Raw genomic sequence first — 15,109 nt, 5'->3', positions numbered from 1 at the left:
ATTTAAGTATTGGCCTTGAAATTCAATAGTTTCAGGGGCTTTCAGGCAGCTCATTTAGTGTCAAATTTGCAAAATGATAACCTGTTTCACACAGCCATTGTAATACCAAATTAGGTTAATTTCATATACATGGAAGTGTTTGTAAGTTTGAATCAAAAAAAAAAAAATTATCTTCTGTGGTTGTTTTAAAGTGCAATACTTGGAGTAAAATGCTTCTACACTCTTATTCCCAGGTGGCTTGGTGGTGTTTCTCAATGAAATTTATGAAGATTTACTCATTTGCTTGTAGAAACAGTTGGGGAGGGGGAGAGTAGGGAGGAGATAATGTTTTATTCACTAGTTCTTTCTCAGAAAGCCTGCAGTAACTAGCCAGGCTGAAGTCAGGGACCCTGCTGCCTTCACTGGCGTATTTTCAGGAAGCTGGATTAGAAATGGATCATCGGGAACGTGAACTTGAGTCTAATACTGATGCTGGCACTGAAAGCAGCTTACCTCACTGAGCCACACTGACCCAGCCAAAATTTGCTTGACTTCAGCATATTTCTCTTCTCCTGCAGGTGATTATGGAAGTGCTATTGAGACTTTGGTAACTGCAATCTCTTTAATTAAACAATCCAAAGTATCTGCTGATGATCGCTGCAAAGTTCTTATTAGCTCTTTGCAAGATTGCCTGCATGGAATTGAGTCCAAGTCCTATGGCTCTGGATCAAGGTAAAGCTGTCCTGTCTCCTGCATGTTGAAAATTGCTCATTTACAAAAGGAAAACAATACTGTATTTTGAGACTTTTGATTTGCTTACTGTTGGCTCAGAAACCAGATTGATTTTTGTAAGGCCTTAATCAAATGTCAGGTGTTTGCTTAGAACTCTTCAGAGGCTTTCCTTTAGACTTAGGGTAAGATTCGAAGCCCTGAGGCATGTGCTTTGGTCTCTCTGTCTGTCCTGTACTTCTCCCCATTTATACTCTCCTCCAACCATATTGATTTCTTTTCCTCTGGATATGTTAAGCATTTGATCATCTTACTGATTTTGTACTTGGCATTCCTTCTGGGGAATCTTTTCCCTGGCTCTTCACATACCTGGCTTTTCCTCTATGTCTCAGACTTTTTAGGAGGGTCTTCCAGGTTAGCCTGTCATTTTCTTCTCTTTATTTCTTTCATAGTATTTGCATAAACTGTTCTTGTTTGGCACTTGTATTCCATCACGTTAGACTAGCATCCTTAGCAGCTGATGTGGATACATTTTATATAGTTTGATAGATGTTTTTAATCTTCATACGATATTCCTAAGTTTTCTTGAGTGTACTTTATCTGGTGGTAGAGTCTTCTTCATTATTAAATTAAGGGAAAGGACTTTCGTGGTTTCCAGCTTTATAATTATTGCCTTTTAGCTTTGCTTATCTTGTAATGTGAACCAGCTTGTCACAACTAATAACCATATTATATGTGTCTTAAATTTTTCAGTCCTAGCAAGAACTTCCTCAGTAAAGGAGCTTAGCCCCTAACAATGTTTGATCAAATCTGGTGCAAAAATACAAGACTAAAATATTCTAATTTTAACTAAACTTTCCTACCCTGTCATAATGATAGGCTTCTGTTCCACTTCTCCTCCCCTCCCCCCTCCCGAAACCATTTGTTAGAAATTTTCTTAGTAGAGTACAGTGGTCCTAGTAAATCATTCTGGCTAGTTAGAAAGCTAAATTTGATACTTACATGAAACTATCCCTCATTATCCCTGTTTGATATTCCAAGATATCTGCGGCTGTTAGAATATGTTGCTACTCAAGTCATTTATGTAAAGTGGCCCACGATCACTTGTATATGACCTAGCAACATTTTCCTGTGTGCTTTAAATCTGCAACTTACTCATAATAACCTAGCAAATACCATGTCAACTGTTACTTTTGTTGTTTAGGAATCATAATAAGAAGAAAGATTGTTCCATGTAAGTCTAGTACAGTCACAGGATTTTCTCCCCTGCATATTTTCAGTCTGAGGCTTGAATCCAGAGATAAAGAATCTGGATAGTATCGCTGGATAGTATCACCTATGTTGATGGCATATAGAAAGTGTTAAGCCCTGTTGTATGAATGGCTTTGTAAGTTCATACATAAAACTGTTCTAGATGGTCTTGATCTTAACGTGCAGGTGCTTTGAAATTTCTTTTTACCTTTATGCTCATTCAGCAAATGCTATGTGTGCTTTAGTCTCATGTTTAAATAGATGTTTTAATGTGTTTTTGATTTCCAAATGCTTTGTAAATATTTTTTTAAAATGAGATTTATGATTGATCCTTGCAACTCGTAGTATGCCTAGACTTACAAAGAATTTTTAAACACCAAAATACAGGGGATGCATTCTAGAAACCTCATTGTGTACCTGAAACCATGACAAGTACTGAACCCTAAAATGTAATGCATTCCATGTTAATTGCATGAACACGTTTCAGTTGTAACTCTTGCACTTTGGGGTATAACAGCAAATGCAGCGCAAATTTCTTTTTCTTTCATGATTCTACAGACAGGACTTATCAGGCTTATTTATTTAAAAGAGAGATGTTACAGAGATAGGACAGATAGAAAAGGTCTTTTATCTGCTTGTTCATTCCCCAAATGGGCACAATGGCCAGAGCATAGTTGATCCAAAACCAGGAGCCAGGTGCTTCTGGGTCTCCAGTATGGGTGCAGGGCCTCAAGAACTTGAGTTGTCCTCTGCCCCTTTCCCAGGCCATAAGCTGGGAATTGAATCAGAAGTAGAACAGCTGGGACACGGACTGATACCCCTATGAGCAGAGGAATAGCTTCCTGCACTACTCTGCCAACCCCAAGATTTGCTCTTACGATAGTTATTAGCAACCTAAAATCAGTCTAATAAGAACTGCTCATTTGCTAAGGGATGAGTATCGTGTATAACATAAATGTGTTGAACAAAGGCATGATATATATCTATCCTGGACAGAAAGGATTAGGATACCATGAGAAGACTTCTTTAAGCTACGCAGAACATTCAGCTTAAACTTTAAGAATTGTCAATTTTTGAAATTTTCTATTTAATATTTTCAACACCACTGTTGAAAGCAGGTAATTGAAAGTACAGAAAGAGGGCCCGGCGCGGTGGCGCAGTGGTTAAGGTCCTCGCCTAGCACGCCCAGGATCCCATATGGGCCTGGGAAAGCAGTCGAGAACGGCCCAAAGCTTTGGGACCCTGCACCCGCGTGGGAGACCTGGAAGAGTCTCCTGACTTCGAATCGGCATAGCATCGGCCGTTGCGCTCACTTAGGGAGTGAATCATCGGACGGAAGATCTTCCTCTCTGTCTGTCCTCTCTGTATGTCTGCCTTTCCAATTAAAAAAAATAAATAAATAATAATAATAAAAAGAAAGTACAGAAAGCAAAACAATGTTTTGGAGGGATGACTGTATTGAATGTATTTTAAAACTGAATGTATTTTTAAAGTGTCTGGTAAGGAAAGCATTAATTCAGTAATTTCTTTTAGAAGACGTGAACGCTCAAGAGAAAGGGACCATAGCAGATCACGAGAAAAGAGTCGGCGTCATAAATCCCGTAGTAGGGATCGTCATGATGATTACTATAGAGAGAGAAGCAGAGAGCGAGAGAGACACCGGGATCGGGACCGAGACCGCGACCGAGAGAGGGATCGAGAGCGAGAGTATCGTCATCGTTAGATAAGGTGGGTATTCCTTGATCCTGATATATTATCAACAGTGATTATAACTCCAAGGCTCTTGTTCCTGCAGTATATATACCTACATTCTAAATGGTCCAACTACTTGTTCCGAATTTAATCTGAAAACATCTGAGAAATAGCAGGTAAGTGATGACAGGTAAAAATTTTGGCCTTTTTTCTTGAAAATTGTATTGTTGAGTTGTCACTTTTAGTCTTAACATTGTTATGATCGAAATAAAGCAAGAAAAATAATCAAGAGGACTCATTGTGTACTTCTAAAACCTAAAAATTGGCATTCCCATATTCCTATAGTTTTCATGTGATTTAAAGGATTTGAAACAAATACAAAAGTTATCTCAGATACAAATAGTGTGTGCTTGGAGCTTTAAAAATAAATTTCAAAGTTTGTACTTGAATTAATTTCATTTCTCCTTGCAACTTTTTAAGAAAATTCACCTCTGTTATGGTTGATAACACAGGACAGTGTTTACTCAGCACTGAGTTTTATTTCATTTTTTTAAAGCATTTTAGAAAAGTCACTGTTGCCCTGGCATCTGGTTTTGTTAAAAGAGGAGAAACAGTATGAAATTTGCAAAGAAGATAGAGAAATCTCTTGATTAAAGTGGGTTCAACTTAAACTTTTAAATTGTGTCAGTACAAACTTCCCAGGTTAGAATAACCTTTGAATAATTTTCTTTGATGTTTCATTCATAAATCATAATCATTGTCTTTTTTTTCTGTATTTAAAAACTTTCTTGTGTGCATTTTTCATTAAGTGGGAAAATTGTTTGTTTATGGTTTATTTTCACATGTAATTTTATTTTCATATTTGTGAGCAGCACTTAAGTCATGTGAAGAAATTGGGAAAGCACTTTTTAAGGCCTATGCATGTGACACAAAGGTTACTCTGTAGATCAGAATTATTTTTTCTTTATTTGTTGTGGCATATCCAAATTAAATTAGGTTAAAACAGAAACAAAGCCCCTTCTAGGTAGATACTCTTTATGTTTTGTTTTTGGTTGGTTGTTTGTTTTTTTAATAATCATGGAAAATTTTAATACCAGACCTGATAATTGTTAGTGTTTAAATTGTAATGGGCAAAATCAAAGGCTTTGTGAAGTGTATGTACTTCTGTGACAGAATGCCAGTTTCTTTAACCATAACAGGTGTATTTTAATAAAAGTAATAAAATACTCATCAAAGTGTTTTTTTTTTTTAAACAGCAATAAGCTTTTATACTGTTCACAATATTAAGGGCTTTTTGAAGTAAAAAGACCAGTTTTAGTACTTTTCATTTCATTTTGACTGTGTAACCTGAAAGCCGTAATTTCATTACAGTCTCCATATATTTGTATACAAAATTTAATAAAGTTCCAAAAAGACATTCCTTTAATATGAAATAGAACATCTTTTAATTTAAAAAATAAGTTTACTGGAACTGGTACTATGTTTGGATGCAAGAATTGAATGTTTTATCATATAAATCTAAAGATCTAAAGTTTTAAAAATCTAAAGTTTTAAAGCTGTAGCTTTCCCTGTAGCCCCTAAGTGGAACTTATGTAAGCCCATGTTATAAAAGCCTTCTTAATTCATCTATTGTTTTGAGATAGATGAAACCAGACTGTTTCTTCAGATGTTTAGCTGTGTCATTTTGTTTGCAGGAAGGTATAAGTTCTATAGGATGTATACATTTTTTTCAGACTTAGTTATCAGCAATCTCCCAATTACAGAAGACATAATGAAACTTAGCTATTTTGTCAGTCACCTCTAAAATTTTGTGTGCCCATGAATGTGACTTTAAACCAATTTATGCCCAATGTTAATTATTGACAATCTTCTGATTTTAGAAAGTAAGATTGGCCAGATGGATTCCTGAAAAACCCATTGATCACTTTCAATATATTAACTCACATTTGTGTAGTGGTACACTTAGCCATGTCATAATTTGAGTTTTATTACATTTAGACATCAATTGAATTCCTAACATAACAAAGTATTGTTGACATTTTTCGTAATGACTGATGTATCATACCAAAATTCCATGTTTTGTTTGTACATTTATCAAAATTGAGTTGTAATACTGTTACGTGCCTCATCCAAGCAAAAATTTAAATATATTTCCAGCAAAAATTTGTTATCCTGGATTATTGTGTTTTTGCTATTATTTATTGTGGAAGTAGATATGATTAAAGGAATGGGGTTGGGATGAAAGATACTAAAAGTGAAAATTTTGTTAAACAAAATCATCTTCAAATCTCATTACCAATATTACAGATCAGGTCTGTTGTTGACCATTTTAGAAGTTTTAAAATATGAGTCCTTTTGAGCTTTCATGCAAATCTTAAATGGACAGAATGGATTAAGAGTGACATGAAAGCCAAAGTGAATGTCGATAACAAGTCTGTGTACAAATAAAATACAAATGTAGTAGATTATTAAAGTGATGGTGTTCAGCTAATAGGGCGATTTCTTGATTTAACTGAAAACTTACTGATGTTGACAAGTTGTTAATGTCCGTCCATTTTACTTTTTTGTGTGTGTTTCAACTGTTGGTAATGTTAATTGCATTCTCATTTTTAATATGTATTACTTTTTCCAATAGCATTCTATATCTAGATTCAAATAGATAATATCCAGTGAGAAAATAGCAATATTGTAAATTTCAGTATGTAAATATATTGTGGTTCATATTCTGTAATTTCTGTCTCTATTCTCAGACCACTCTGAGCAAAATAAAAGTGCTTTAATATTGTATGCTTCTTTCAAAAATAATTTTACTTTCATAGTTGAGTTGCTTTGTTTAAGGTTGTGTTCTTTCTGTTTGGAATAACCTTAGTCAGATTGCTGTTGATAGTTTCATTTTTCTTTGTGTACTAAACAGTAAGAAAATGAAATTTTAAAAAATACTCTTTATTCAGTCTTTTCCTAATTTGTGAAGTTTTTGCATACTCTGAAGTCATTTTCTGTTCTTTTAATAAGATTTTTAAGCATCATGTATGGAGTCTGCATTAAATACCTACACTTCTCTTAGCTATATGATTACTTCTGCAAATATTTTTGTTACTTGCACAAGCTTTGGAATGCTTTGAAATGTTTATATTAAGCTGATTAGCTTTGTGTTAATTCTGGGAAAGAAACAAAGCCAGTAGAGTCAGATTGCTTTCTTCAGTGTTAGTTGTTGCATTGAGGCTTGAAAGTTAAATTCTTTTGGTAACTTGTGGGGTGATAACCGACTGTAAAAAACAAATGTCATCTAAGCTCTGTAATACTTCCTGGAGTGCTTTCTCAGTCTGTGTGTGTGTCTTAACTGCTACAACTGGATGGGCTGGTTCTTGTTTCTTTAGCTTCTGACTTCCCTTTCTTTTAGTATTATTTAGAAATAATATGTCTGACACTTCATGGCTAACTGAATTTTAAAAGAATAGGAAGTGATCCTTGGATGGATATAGTGTTTTGCTCACTGTGGTTTAAGAATATGAGTATAGTTTTTTGTTTCTAAATAATTAATATTCTCTGTTGTTTTAAAATGCCACTGAAATCGCCTTACTTCTACCTCATCTCAGTGTGAAATTTACTATCATTTTAGTTTGTAAATTAGATTATTTTGAGTAATTAGTGTTTGAATATTTAATATTGGTAATAAAAGCCCAAGAGCCAATAAGAGGTGAAGGTGCCATTAATGTTCTCCAGTTATGAATTCACTTTCTGTGTTGACATCTGTGAATCTGACAGTAAGATCTGAATAATAGCACATTTGAAATATCCATTTTTGTAAATATTTTGAGGCAAAGCTTACTCTCTTCGTGGTTTGTTTCTATACTTAGTAGACTGCCTAGAGCGATCGTGTATTATGTTCTAGAATTATTATTATTATTATCATTATTCTTAGTTAAAATGAGGTAAGTATGTTCAGAGACAGATGAAACTTAGAATGTTTTGGTAATAGGGAACTTTCTGTAAACTTCTAACAACAAAAAAAACAGGTTTTTTTTTATGTAATGACATTCTAGCCAGCTACAGAAGGGATTTTGATTGGCAAAAGAGTTTAGTATGTTTTTAGACGGTTATTTTTCTTGTCCACCTCATCTCCATTTCTTTCATTCAGGAGAACTTTTCAGATAGAGAAAAGTTAGTTTGATTTCTATAGGTTTCCGAAATTTTAATGAAAATCTTTTAATTCAGTATATTGATATGAAGACATATAGAAGAGGTCTAGTCTACATAATGTCTCAAAGATTAGTTTAAAATATGGATTTTGCAAGTTCTGCATAATAAGCAGAAGCATTCATAATTGAAGTTATTAGTAATTGTTTGATCTACATTATTTCAAAATGGAGGTATTTCTATGTTGAAATTTTACTTGTAGGTTAATGCTGAGACTTTAGCTAGAGGGCTGTTAGATTGCCTTTGTCTTTCTAGTTTTACCAACTGTTTATATAGATCTTTTATGACTGATGGCTAAGCAGGTAACTGTGGCTTTGACTGTCGATTTGATCAAATGCTATTCTGAAAATGATGGACATTGAATGTATTTGTTACTTTCAAGCTTTTTTATATATTTGTTTATGTAGCTGTAGATATTTGAGACCAGTATGGAATTGGATGATTGGAAATGGGTTGTATTACCTTCAAATTTGCTTGTTTGGGGATTGTAAAACTTGTATTTTCAAATGGATAAATGTAAAATGTTTAGAAATAGAAATAAAAATTGTCAGCCCACCCCCCTCCCAAATTTTTTATATCTATATGGTAAAAAAAAAAATTAAGAGATTTACAAATAACTAAAACTTATTATAAAGTATAATTAAGTTCATTAGTGCTATATGAACACATACCTTGTAATTTCACATTCTCTATAGAAAGTAGCAAAATTTTCCATTAAAATAATAAAAATGTTACCATATAACTTTTTTATTATTATTATTATTATTATTATTTCATTTTATGTGTTTTATAGGCTCTGGGATTCCCCCAAGCCCTACCCTCATATTGAATTTCTCCATTACAATATTACTGTTTTGAAAGGGTTGAATACTGTAATCTTACTATATATATATTCCCCTCTTAGCCTAGTTGTGTCTCATTTTCCTATATTGAGGACACTCATAGAAACTTAAAATTGGGTCAGTAAATTTACCACTTAGGGTGACCTTGCACCTGTGTCAGTTTTATTGAAGTATTTGCAAAATTGAAAACTTTTGGGGACTGAGAGGATTAACAACCCCTGTCCATTATGAAGGGAGATGGCATTGTTTTGTGTTGTAATTTATTAATTTTCTGGTAACTCTTTTTCCAGATTAGAACCTAATGCCTTCTCACTTTTAATGCAGTACTACTTTTTTTAAAAGCTTATTGCACAAATTAAAAAGCGGTAAAGTCTGTCATTTGAGGGTTTTTTTTTTCCAGTAGCTGTATGGCTGTAACATAAAGTAAAGGTATCTTTGAAAAATATGGGCATACATAAACCATTTAAAGATAATTCCAGAATTTCAGCATCTATTTTTTTCTTAAACTGTTAGGTAGTGAATACAAATGTGTAATGATGTTAAGTTGATTACAACATATTTGTGGAATACAGGACTTAAAAGATTTTTTAAAACTCTGAGTTGTGATAAATTAATTGTGAAGCAAATGCACTTTGCAACTTATTTTTTATGACAGTATCTCTAAAAATTGTGCCCTTTTGATTTCTTAGTCACTATTGACATGCTGTCTTGGAATATATATTTTAAATATTAGCATTTAAATATTTATTTATTTACAATCAAGTTAATTGAATGTTTCTTTGTGAACCTCTGCCTGAAGTTTGGATATACATGTATACTTGAAATTTTAGTTTATGAACTTCATTCTGCTTTTTTGTTTGCATTATGTGGGTTTTCAATGAAATTTATCAATGTTGATTCCCATTTAGCTTGTTTATGGTTATCCAATATAGTGAAAGGAAAGAAAATGTCTTCAGTTTGTATTATGTCTGATGATTTGTATGTGGATGTTACATTAAATGTCCATCTTGAGCTATCTATATATTTTGTAACATGGAGCACCATTTGATTTATAATAACTTCAGAAGTGCCTGTATGCTGTCAAAGATTATTAATCTGTAAAATATTGGATACTCAGTTCAGCATTTACTTAATGAGCTAGTACAGAATTGACACATGAATGAATGAAAAATACTTACATTGAAATCATGTAGGCATTTTTCATTTATTTTTGTAGTATGCATATTTTAGAAAATGACAATGCTGTTTCTATTACAGAAACAGTAGCTGCTATATTTTCTCTTATATTTCAGTCATTAAATTCCAGAAAATAGTATTTAAGAAGAATGAAAATTGGAGTCTCTCAATCTTAAAAATCACTAGATAAATTGTGAGCATTTCTCCAGCACAGAAGCAGCTACTGTTTCAGTGAATTACAATTTTGTGTTAGAATACCTAACAGTGAAGTAGGTGTACAACTTGTGTATGTATAGTTAAGCCAACGTTTTTCTGTGTATTTTGGGGATTAGCAAAATCTACATCACAAATTTTGACACATTACAGCTGAAGGAAGAGGAGCACCTTCCAAGACAAAAACAGCCTTCACGGGGAAAATGACGCTTGTCCAGCAGTTTGCTTCTTGCGATGAACTGAACGTGTAAGGATTCATGGATAAAGTGAATAGATCTGAATAAAGCAAATCTGCGTAAATGGTAACCAGTAGCTCTACTTTTATTTTTTATGTTGCTTAACTGTTTTATTTGAAGGAAACCTGTGTGATTTAAAAAGTTATAGCTTTTGCAACTTTATTACTGGTTATATACATTTGGCCATTATAATGTGCAAGCAATTGGAAAAAGTCAAGTATTTGCTTGTTTTTATAGTAGTTTGTTCTTGTTAAAAATGTTCATATGATAATGTCTGTAAACAGCACCACTTTGATTACAATAGATGTAGTGTTGTAATAAACTGTTTAATGGGGCTGATGTGTAAAGCTGTTCAAGTTATTTGATGTTTACACCTCAGGGAAAGTCTTGTGTTCAGCAATATCTAAAGATAATGTTACTATTGACAACATTTTTACTGTCCTTTAAAGAAGCATTGCAATAGCAGTTTTGGATATGCATCAATCTAATCTTGTGTTAAGTGAATTAAACATACTAATTAGGTGTCTTGCCCTTGGTTTTGATATTAGGATAGGTGATCACATGGTTATTTAATATTTCTATATTCTGCTTTTCTAGCTGTTTTTACCTAGTTAGCTTGTGACTTTGCTGAATGATGTGTAAACTTGTAAAAACTGAAATTTGACAGATGTAGCAATTCAGTCAGTGTATTAGGGGTCAGAACAATTTGAGATGTTAACATTTCAGTTAAAAAAAACATATTTGGTATGGTCATGTGGCTGAATTACAGCACAGGTGTACTGAAACACTTCATTGTGAGCTGCCGGTCCTGAGGAGGGACTTTGACAATTCTGATTTTATGCAGCAGTTGTTTGCTGCTTTTTGTTTTTCTTTTTAATCGCTGGTGCTTATGGTTTAGTTTCGAAGCCATAGACAGTGAATACAGTCATACTGCAGGCTTAAGTTTTGGGTTGCCATAGATTTCTGAAGAATGTGATCCTAGTATTTGAGTTCTATTCTCCAAAATGTGAGTCATGGAAGATTAAAGGCATACCCTGTCTCCATAGTTCAAGGAAGTTTGTGTTTATTCATACAGCCTGACTTAGCTGCAGGCTCATAGTAGCTGCAGCTGGCTGGAGTGTGTTAGTAATTGCAGAACTTCACAGAGGCACAATGTTGACTCAATCAAATATTTTTATAGGAAGGTAGTTCTGAATTACTACTTCAGAAATTTGAATAAAATCCTTAAGCCAGTTAATTTTGTTTCAGTTTTATTTTGAAAATCTGGTTATTTTTGAGAGATCTAGTGATACACTGTTTTAAAATATAGCCACATTTTTTTTAATAACAAGTTATTCGGTTCCCTATGTTAGGCTGTAGACGGCTTTCAAAGATTGGCAGTGTCGTCTTCAGTCTCATCTTGTCTGCTGGCCAGCTGCTTCTCACAGAATGAGCAGGCTATTCATACTACTGCCAGTTTTATTTTAAGACATTTTGTGATTGGAATATTTTTGCTTGGAATCAATGGTGTTTACAGAACTGTGCTCTCAGAAGTGAAGCTTTTAAGAGTTTATCTTCTTGAAAATGCAGTTGCCTTTTAATCGTTGAGAGTTGTATCAAACCTGTTCATGTGAATAGATGTTATTAAGTTTTTAGCTTTTTACATGTTTTAATTATGCCCTAATGTGAAGAAGTATGGGCATAAATAAATAAACAAGGGAAATTAGTTAATAAATAAAATTAAAAGGTAAGTAAAATGTCCATGAGTCAGAAGTTGCTCAACTTTACGGTGGAATCACAAAACTAACTGTACTTGAGCTTAAAATGAAACTGGAAATTTTGTATTAATTGCATCCTTCATTTGCGTTTTCATTTTTTGTTTTTTAAATCAATGAAGCCCTTTAATTGCTTCTTTTTGTCCCTCCTTCCCCTCTGACAGATCTCATTCCCTGCTTTTGTTGCAGACAATGTGAGTGTACTAGAATTGTTTGCTGCTAGTCCAGTGCTTTTAAGTGTTGTCAGGAAGAAATCACTTTCTGGTTTGGCCAATGTAATCTGACAGAGTCCTTCTCTCCCCAGTAATACAAATGTACACTAGGAAAAGTAATCATTGCAAGATGATTTTATTCTTTACACCCCTCTTGGTTATGGGCCAATATTATTTGAAGTGCTTTAAACATTTTTTTTTCGTTGTGTAAAAGCAATCCAAAGAGATAAATCTTTGCATAGACACCAAAAAAAACAAGTGTCTCAGAGACCTTTTCATTTATTTCTTAACTGTAGTTGACAGAAAGGCTAATCTTAAATGTATTTTAAACCATAGCATTTATTGGTGCTATGCAGTCACATTCCTTTTGGCCATTATTGAAGTTAGAGATGAATGGTGACAGCACCTGCATGATACTTTGAACTGAGTGTATTGATTTTGGTTCAAGGAAATATGTTGTGGGATTTGCAAAGCTTATTTTTTCAAGTTTTATAAGCAAGATTTAGACTAAATTGTGGCTGTTGATCTTAATTTCGCCCATTTGATGGCCCCTGTACTCAGAATGTTCTTAAGCAGTTAACTACAATTTGGAGTTCATAAGTAACTTGTAGCTTAAGGTGTTATTTTCATTTAATTCTCCTGTGGAGAATATTGCTTTATTTTTTACTAGTTTAAGGTCAGTTCTTAAAACAAACATGGAGGTTTTAATGAATGTTATATAATATTTTATAGTGAAAGGGGAAATAGTTGTAAGGGTAAAGATTTTCTCTTTCCCTTATATGTTTAAATGTGCCAATCACCTAAATATATACTGTTTTTATATGATGCTACTGCAAGACTTTTCTGTTGGAGTGCTCTCAACATTTTGGTTTTTCATATCTGAATGATCATTGCATTTTCTGTGTCATCAGATTGCTCCAGTTCTGTGTTTAAAGCTTCAGCTTAAGTTATCTTAAGAGGAAGTTTATGTTCTGATTCTTTATTGAGAATACAATATTGAGATTCTCATTGTTTTATAGATAATTCTTTTTAAATTTTCCTCATTAAGTTCATTTACATCCCCATAGCCCTCTGTAAAAATGTCTCCACCAGTTGTATGTACTGAAATGCACGCTTATCCATTGTACATAGTAGACATTTTTGTGCTAAAATATATTAAGTGAGATTTTTGTAGCAAAGCATTCTATTTTTCTGTTCTTATAGTGTGTGTGTGTGTGTGTGTTTTTTTTTTAACATCCTTCAGTTTAAACACTGGTGTATTTTTTTAAGCAACTTGACTCTTAGAAGCCTTAGACTAATTTTTAAAATAAGTACTCAGCCAAAAATTATAAATTTATTAAAATGTGGCCTTATATATGGCATTCCTTGATTTTGTAACTGTGAGATTTTTGATTTTGAGATATCAAGACTCAAGGTTAAAGTCTTGTAGTTGGTTGAATTATAAAATGTGTTAAAAGTGTCTAGGCTTCTGGGGGAAAGTTCTTATACTCTTCTTTCTTGACATTAGAAAGAAGCAATATGAGTTTATGAATAGTCAGGCCTCTGTATCCTGTTCAGATTGAATTAGGTATGTCTTAACCAGTGTTTCTTTAAACTTTCAGGTTGTTGGCATTCACTATTTGAGTTTGCAGCTACTGTGTTTTCCCCCATGGGTTGTATATACATGTGGTTACATACAGATGTTAATGCTTTGAAGACTTCCTTAACATCTGTTGTAATGGGAGTCTCTTTAAACATTAGGTAGAATTTAATTGAAGTCACACAGATCTTGAAATGGTATTTGTGGTTGAAAAATACTACCAAGAATTTTTCCTGTGGGAGTATCCTAAAACTCCACTATGGGTGTAAATGTTTAATTGGACAGACCCTGCATTTAGTGAAAGTATCTTTTTGAAGGTGTGTTCTTTTGTCCCACTGTTACTGCGTAACGCTTCTCAATATTCTGTAAGTTAAATTATTTTCAAATATGGCAAATTCCTGTTTATTTTTTTACTTTGAAAATTGTAGTACTCAGGTGGAATTTAATGGGAAAGGATCCTTTGGAGGTAAATCCTAATGTATTCTGAGGAATGCATCTAAAAACATTTTAGCCTTAAAGAAAGGTCTATTTATTGTTCCTTCTTCCTCTCCATCCCATGGTATATTATAGTAACTAGTTTACAACCCTGTACAGCCTTACAAAGTTGTTTTACAATTTTAATGGAACGTCCTTAAAAAAACAAATGTATCATATTACCAGTATCTATGAATTACTGAATCAATTTGTAAATAATTTGTCCCATATCAGAAGGCCAAAGAAAGTCTTAAAAATTTAGCTGTTGACTCTGGTGACTTCACAATAAGATTTCTGTGCAAAAGGTAAGGCATTTCATCAAGTAGACATCTTTTTGGTGTCCCTGAGAACTAAACTTCCATATTAGCTTCTATTATAAAAGCGTATTCCATTTTATTAAAATGTTTGTAACTACAGTTTTGTTTTTAATGTTTACTTTGTCTTTTCTTTCTTTAGCATTTAGGTGACTGTTGAGCAGTTTTCTGGGTGGCCACTGTTGGCCCTAAACTGCACTAGTAACAAGCATGGTATTGGTCTTGTATTGAAAATAAAACAAGGTTTTGATAATACTTCTGTAGTTTGGCCTTTTTGTTTGATTTGTACTGTGTTAAGCATTGTGAATGCTGCAGAATGTAGCGCAACAGAGGTTCGACTGTGACTTGAATTTTGTCTTTGAGACATCCTCTTAGGTAGTGGTTATGGTCTTTTCTATTTCAAAATTCATTTATTTGAAATTCATACTGAAAAGAGGTAGGACAGACCTTCCATCTGCTGG

General features: G+C 33.4%; 1 protein-coding gene across 4 annotated transcripts in view; it reads left to right on the top strand.

The window, feature by feature from the left end:
- CPSF6 (cleavage and polyadenylation specific factor 6) overlaps positions 1–14,903 on the top strand; it is a 33,816-nt gene extending 18,913 nt beyond the window's left edge. For 2 of the 4 annotated variants that reach the window (XM_040981912.1, XM_040981895.1), the window contains 3 exons: positions 558–711; positions 3,496–3,687; positions 10,233–14,903. In XM_040981912.1, coding sequence (XP_040837846.1) covers positions 558–711; positions 3,496–3,682 — 341 coding nt within the window. In that variant the 3' untranslated portion in view covers positions 3,683–3,687; positions 10,233–14,903. Of the gene's footprint in view, positions 1–557; positions 712–3,492; positions 3,688–10,232 lie in introns of all 4 variants that reach the window. The other 2 variants (XM_040981903.1, XM_040981888.1) reach the window with 1 other exon arrangement.
- Positions 14,904–15,109: the final 206 nt, after the last annotated feature.

Source organism: Ochotona curzoniae, unplaced genomic scaffold (assembly GCF_017591425.1).
Source record: "Ochotona curzoniae isolate NIBS_2020 unplaced genomic scaffold, NIBS_Ocur_1.0 contig_1014, whole genome shotgun sequence".
Lineage (NCBI taxonomy): Eukaryota > Metazoa > Chordata > Mammalia > Lagomorpha > Ochotonidae > Ochotona > Ochotona curzoniae.
This window is presented reverse-complemented; position numbering and strand designations above follow the sequence as displayed.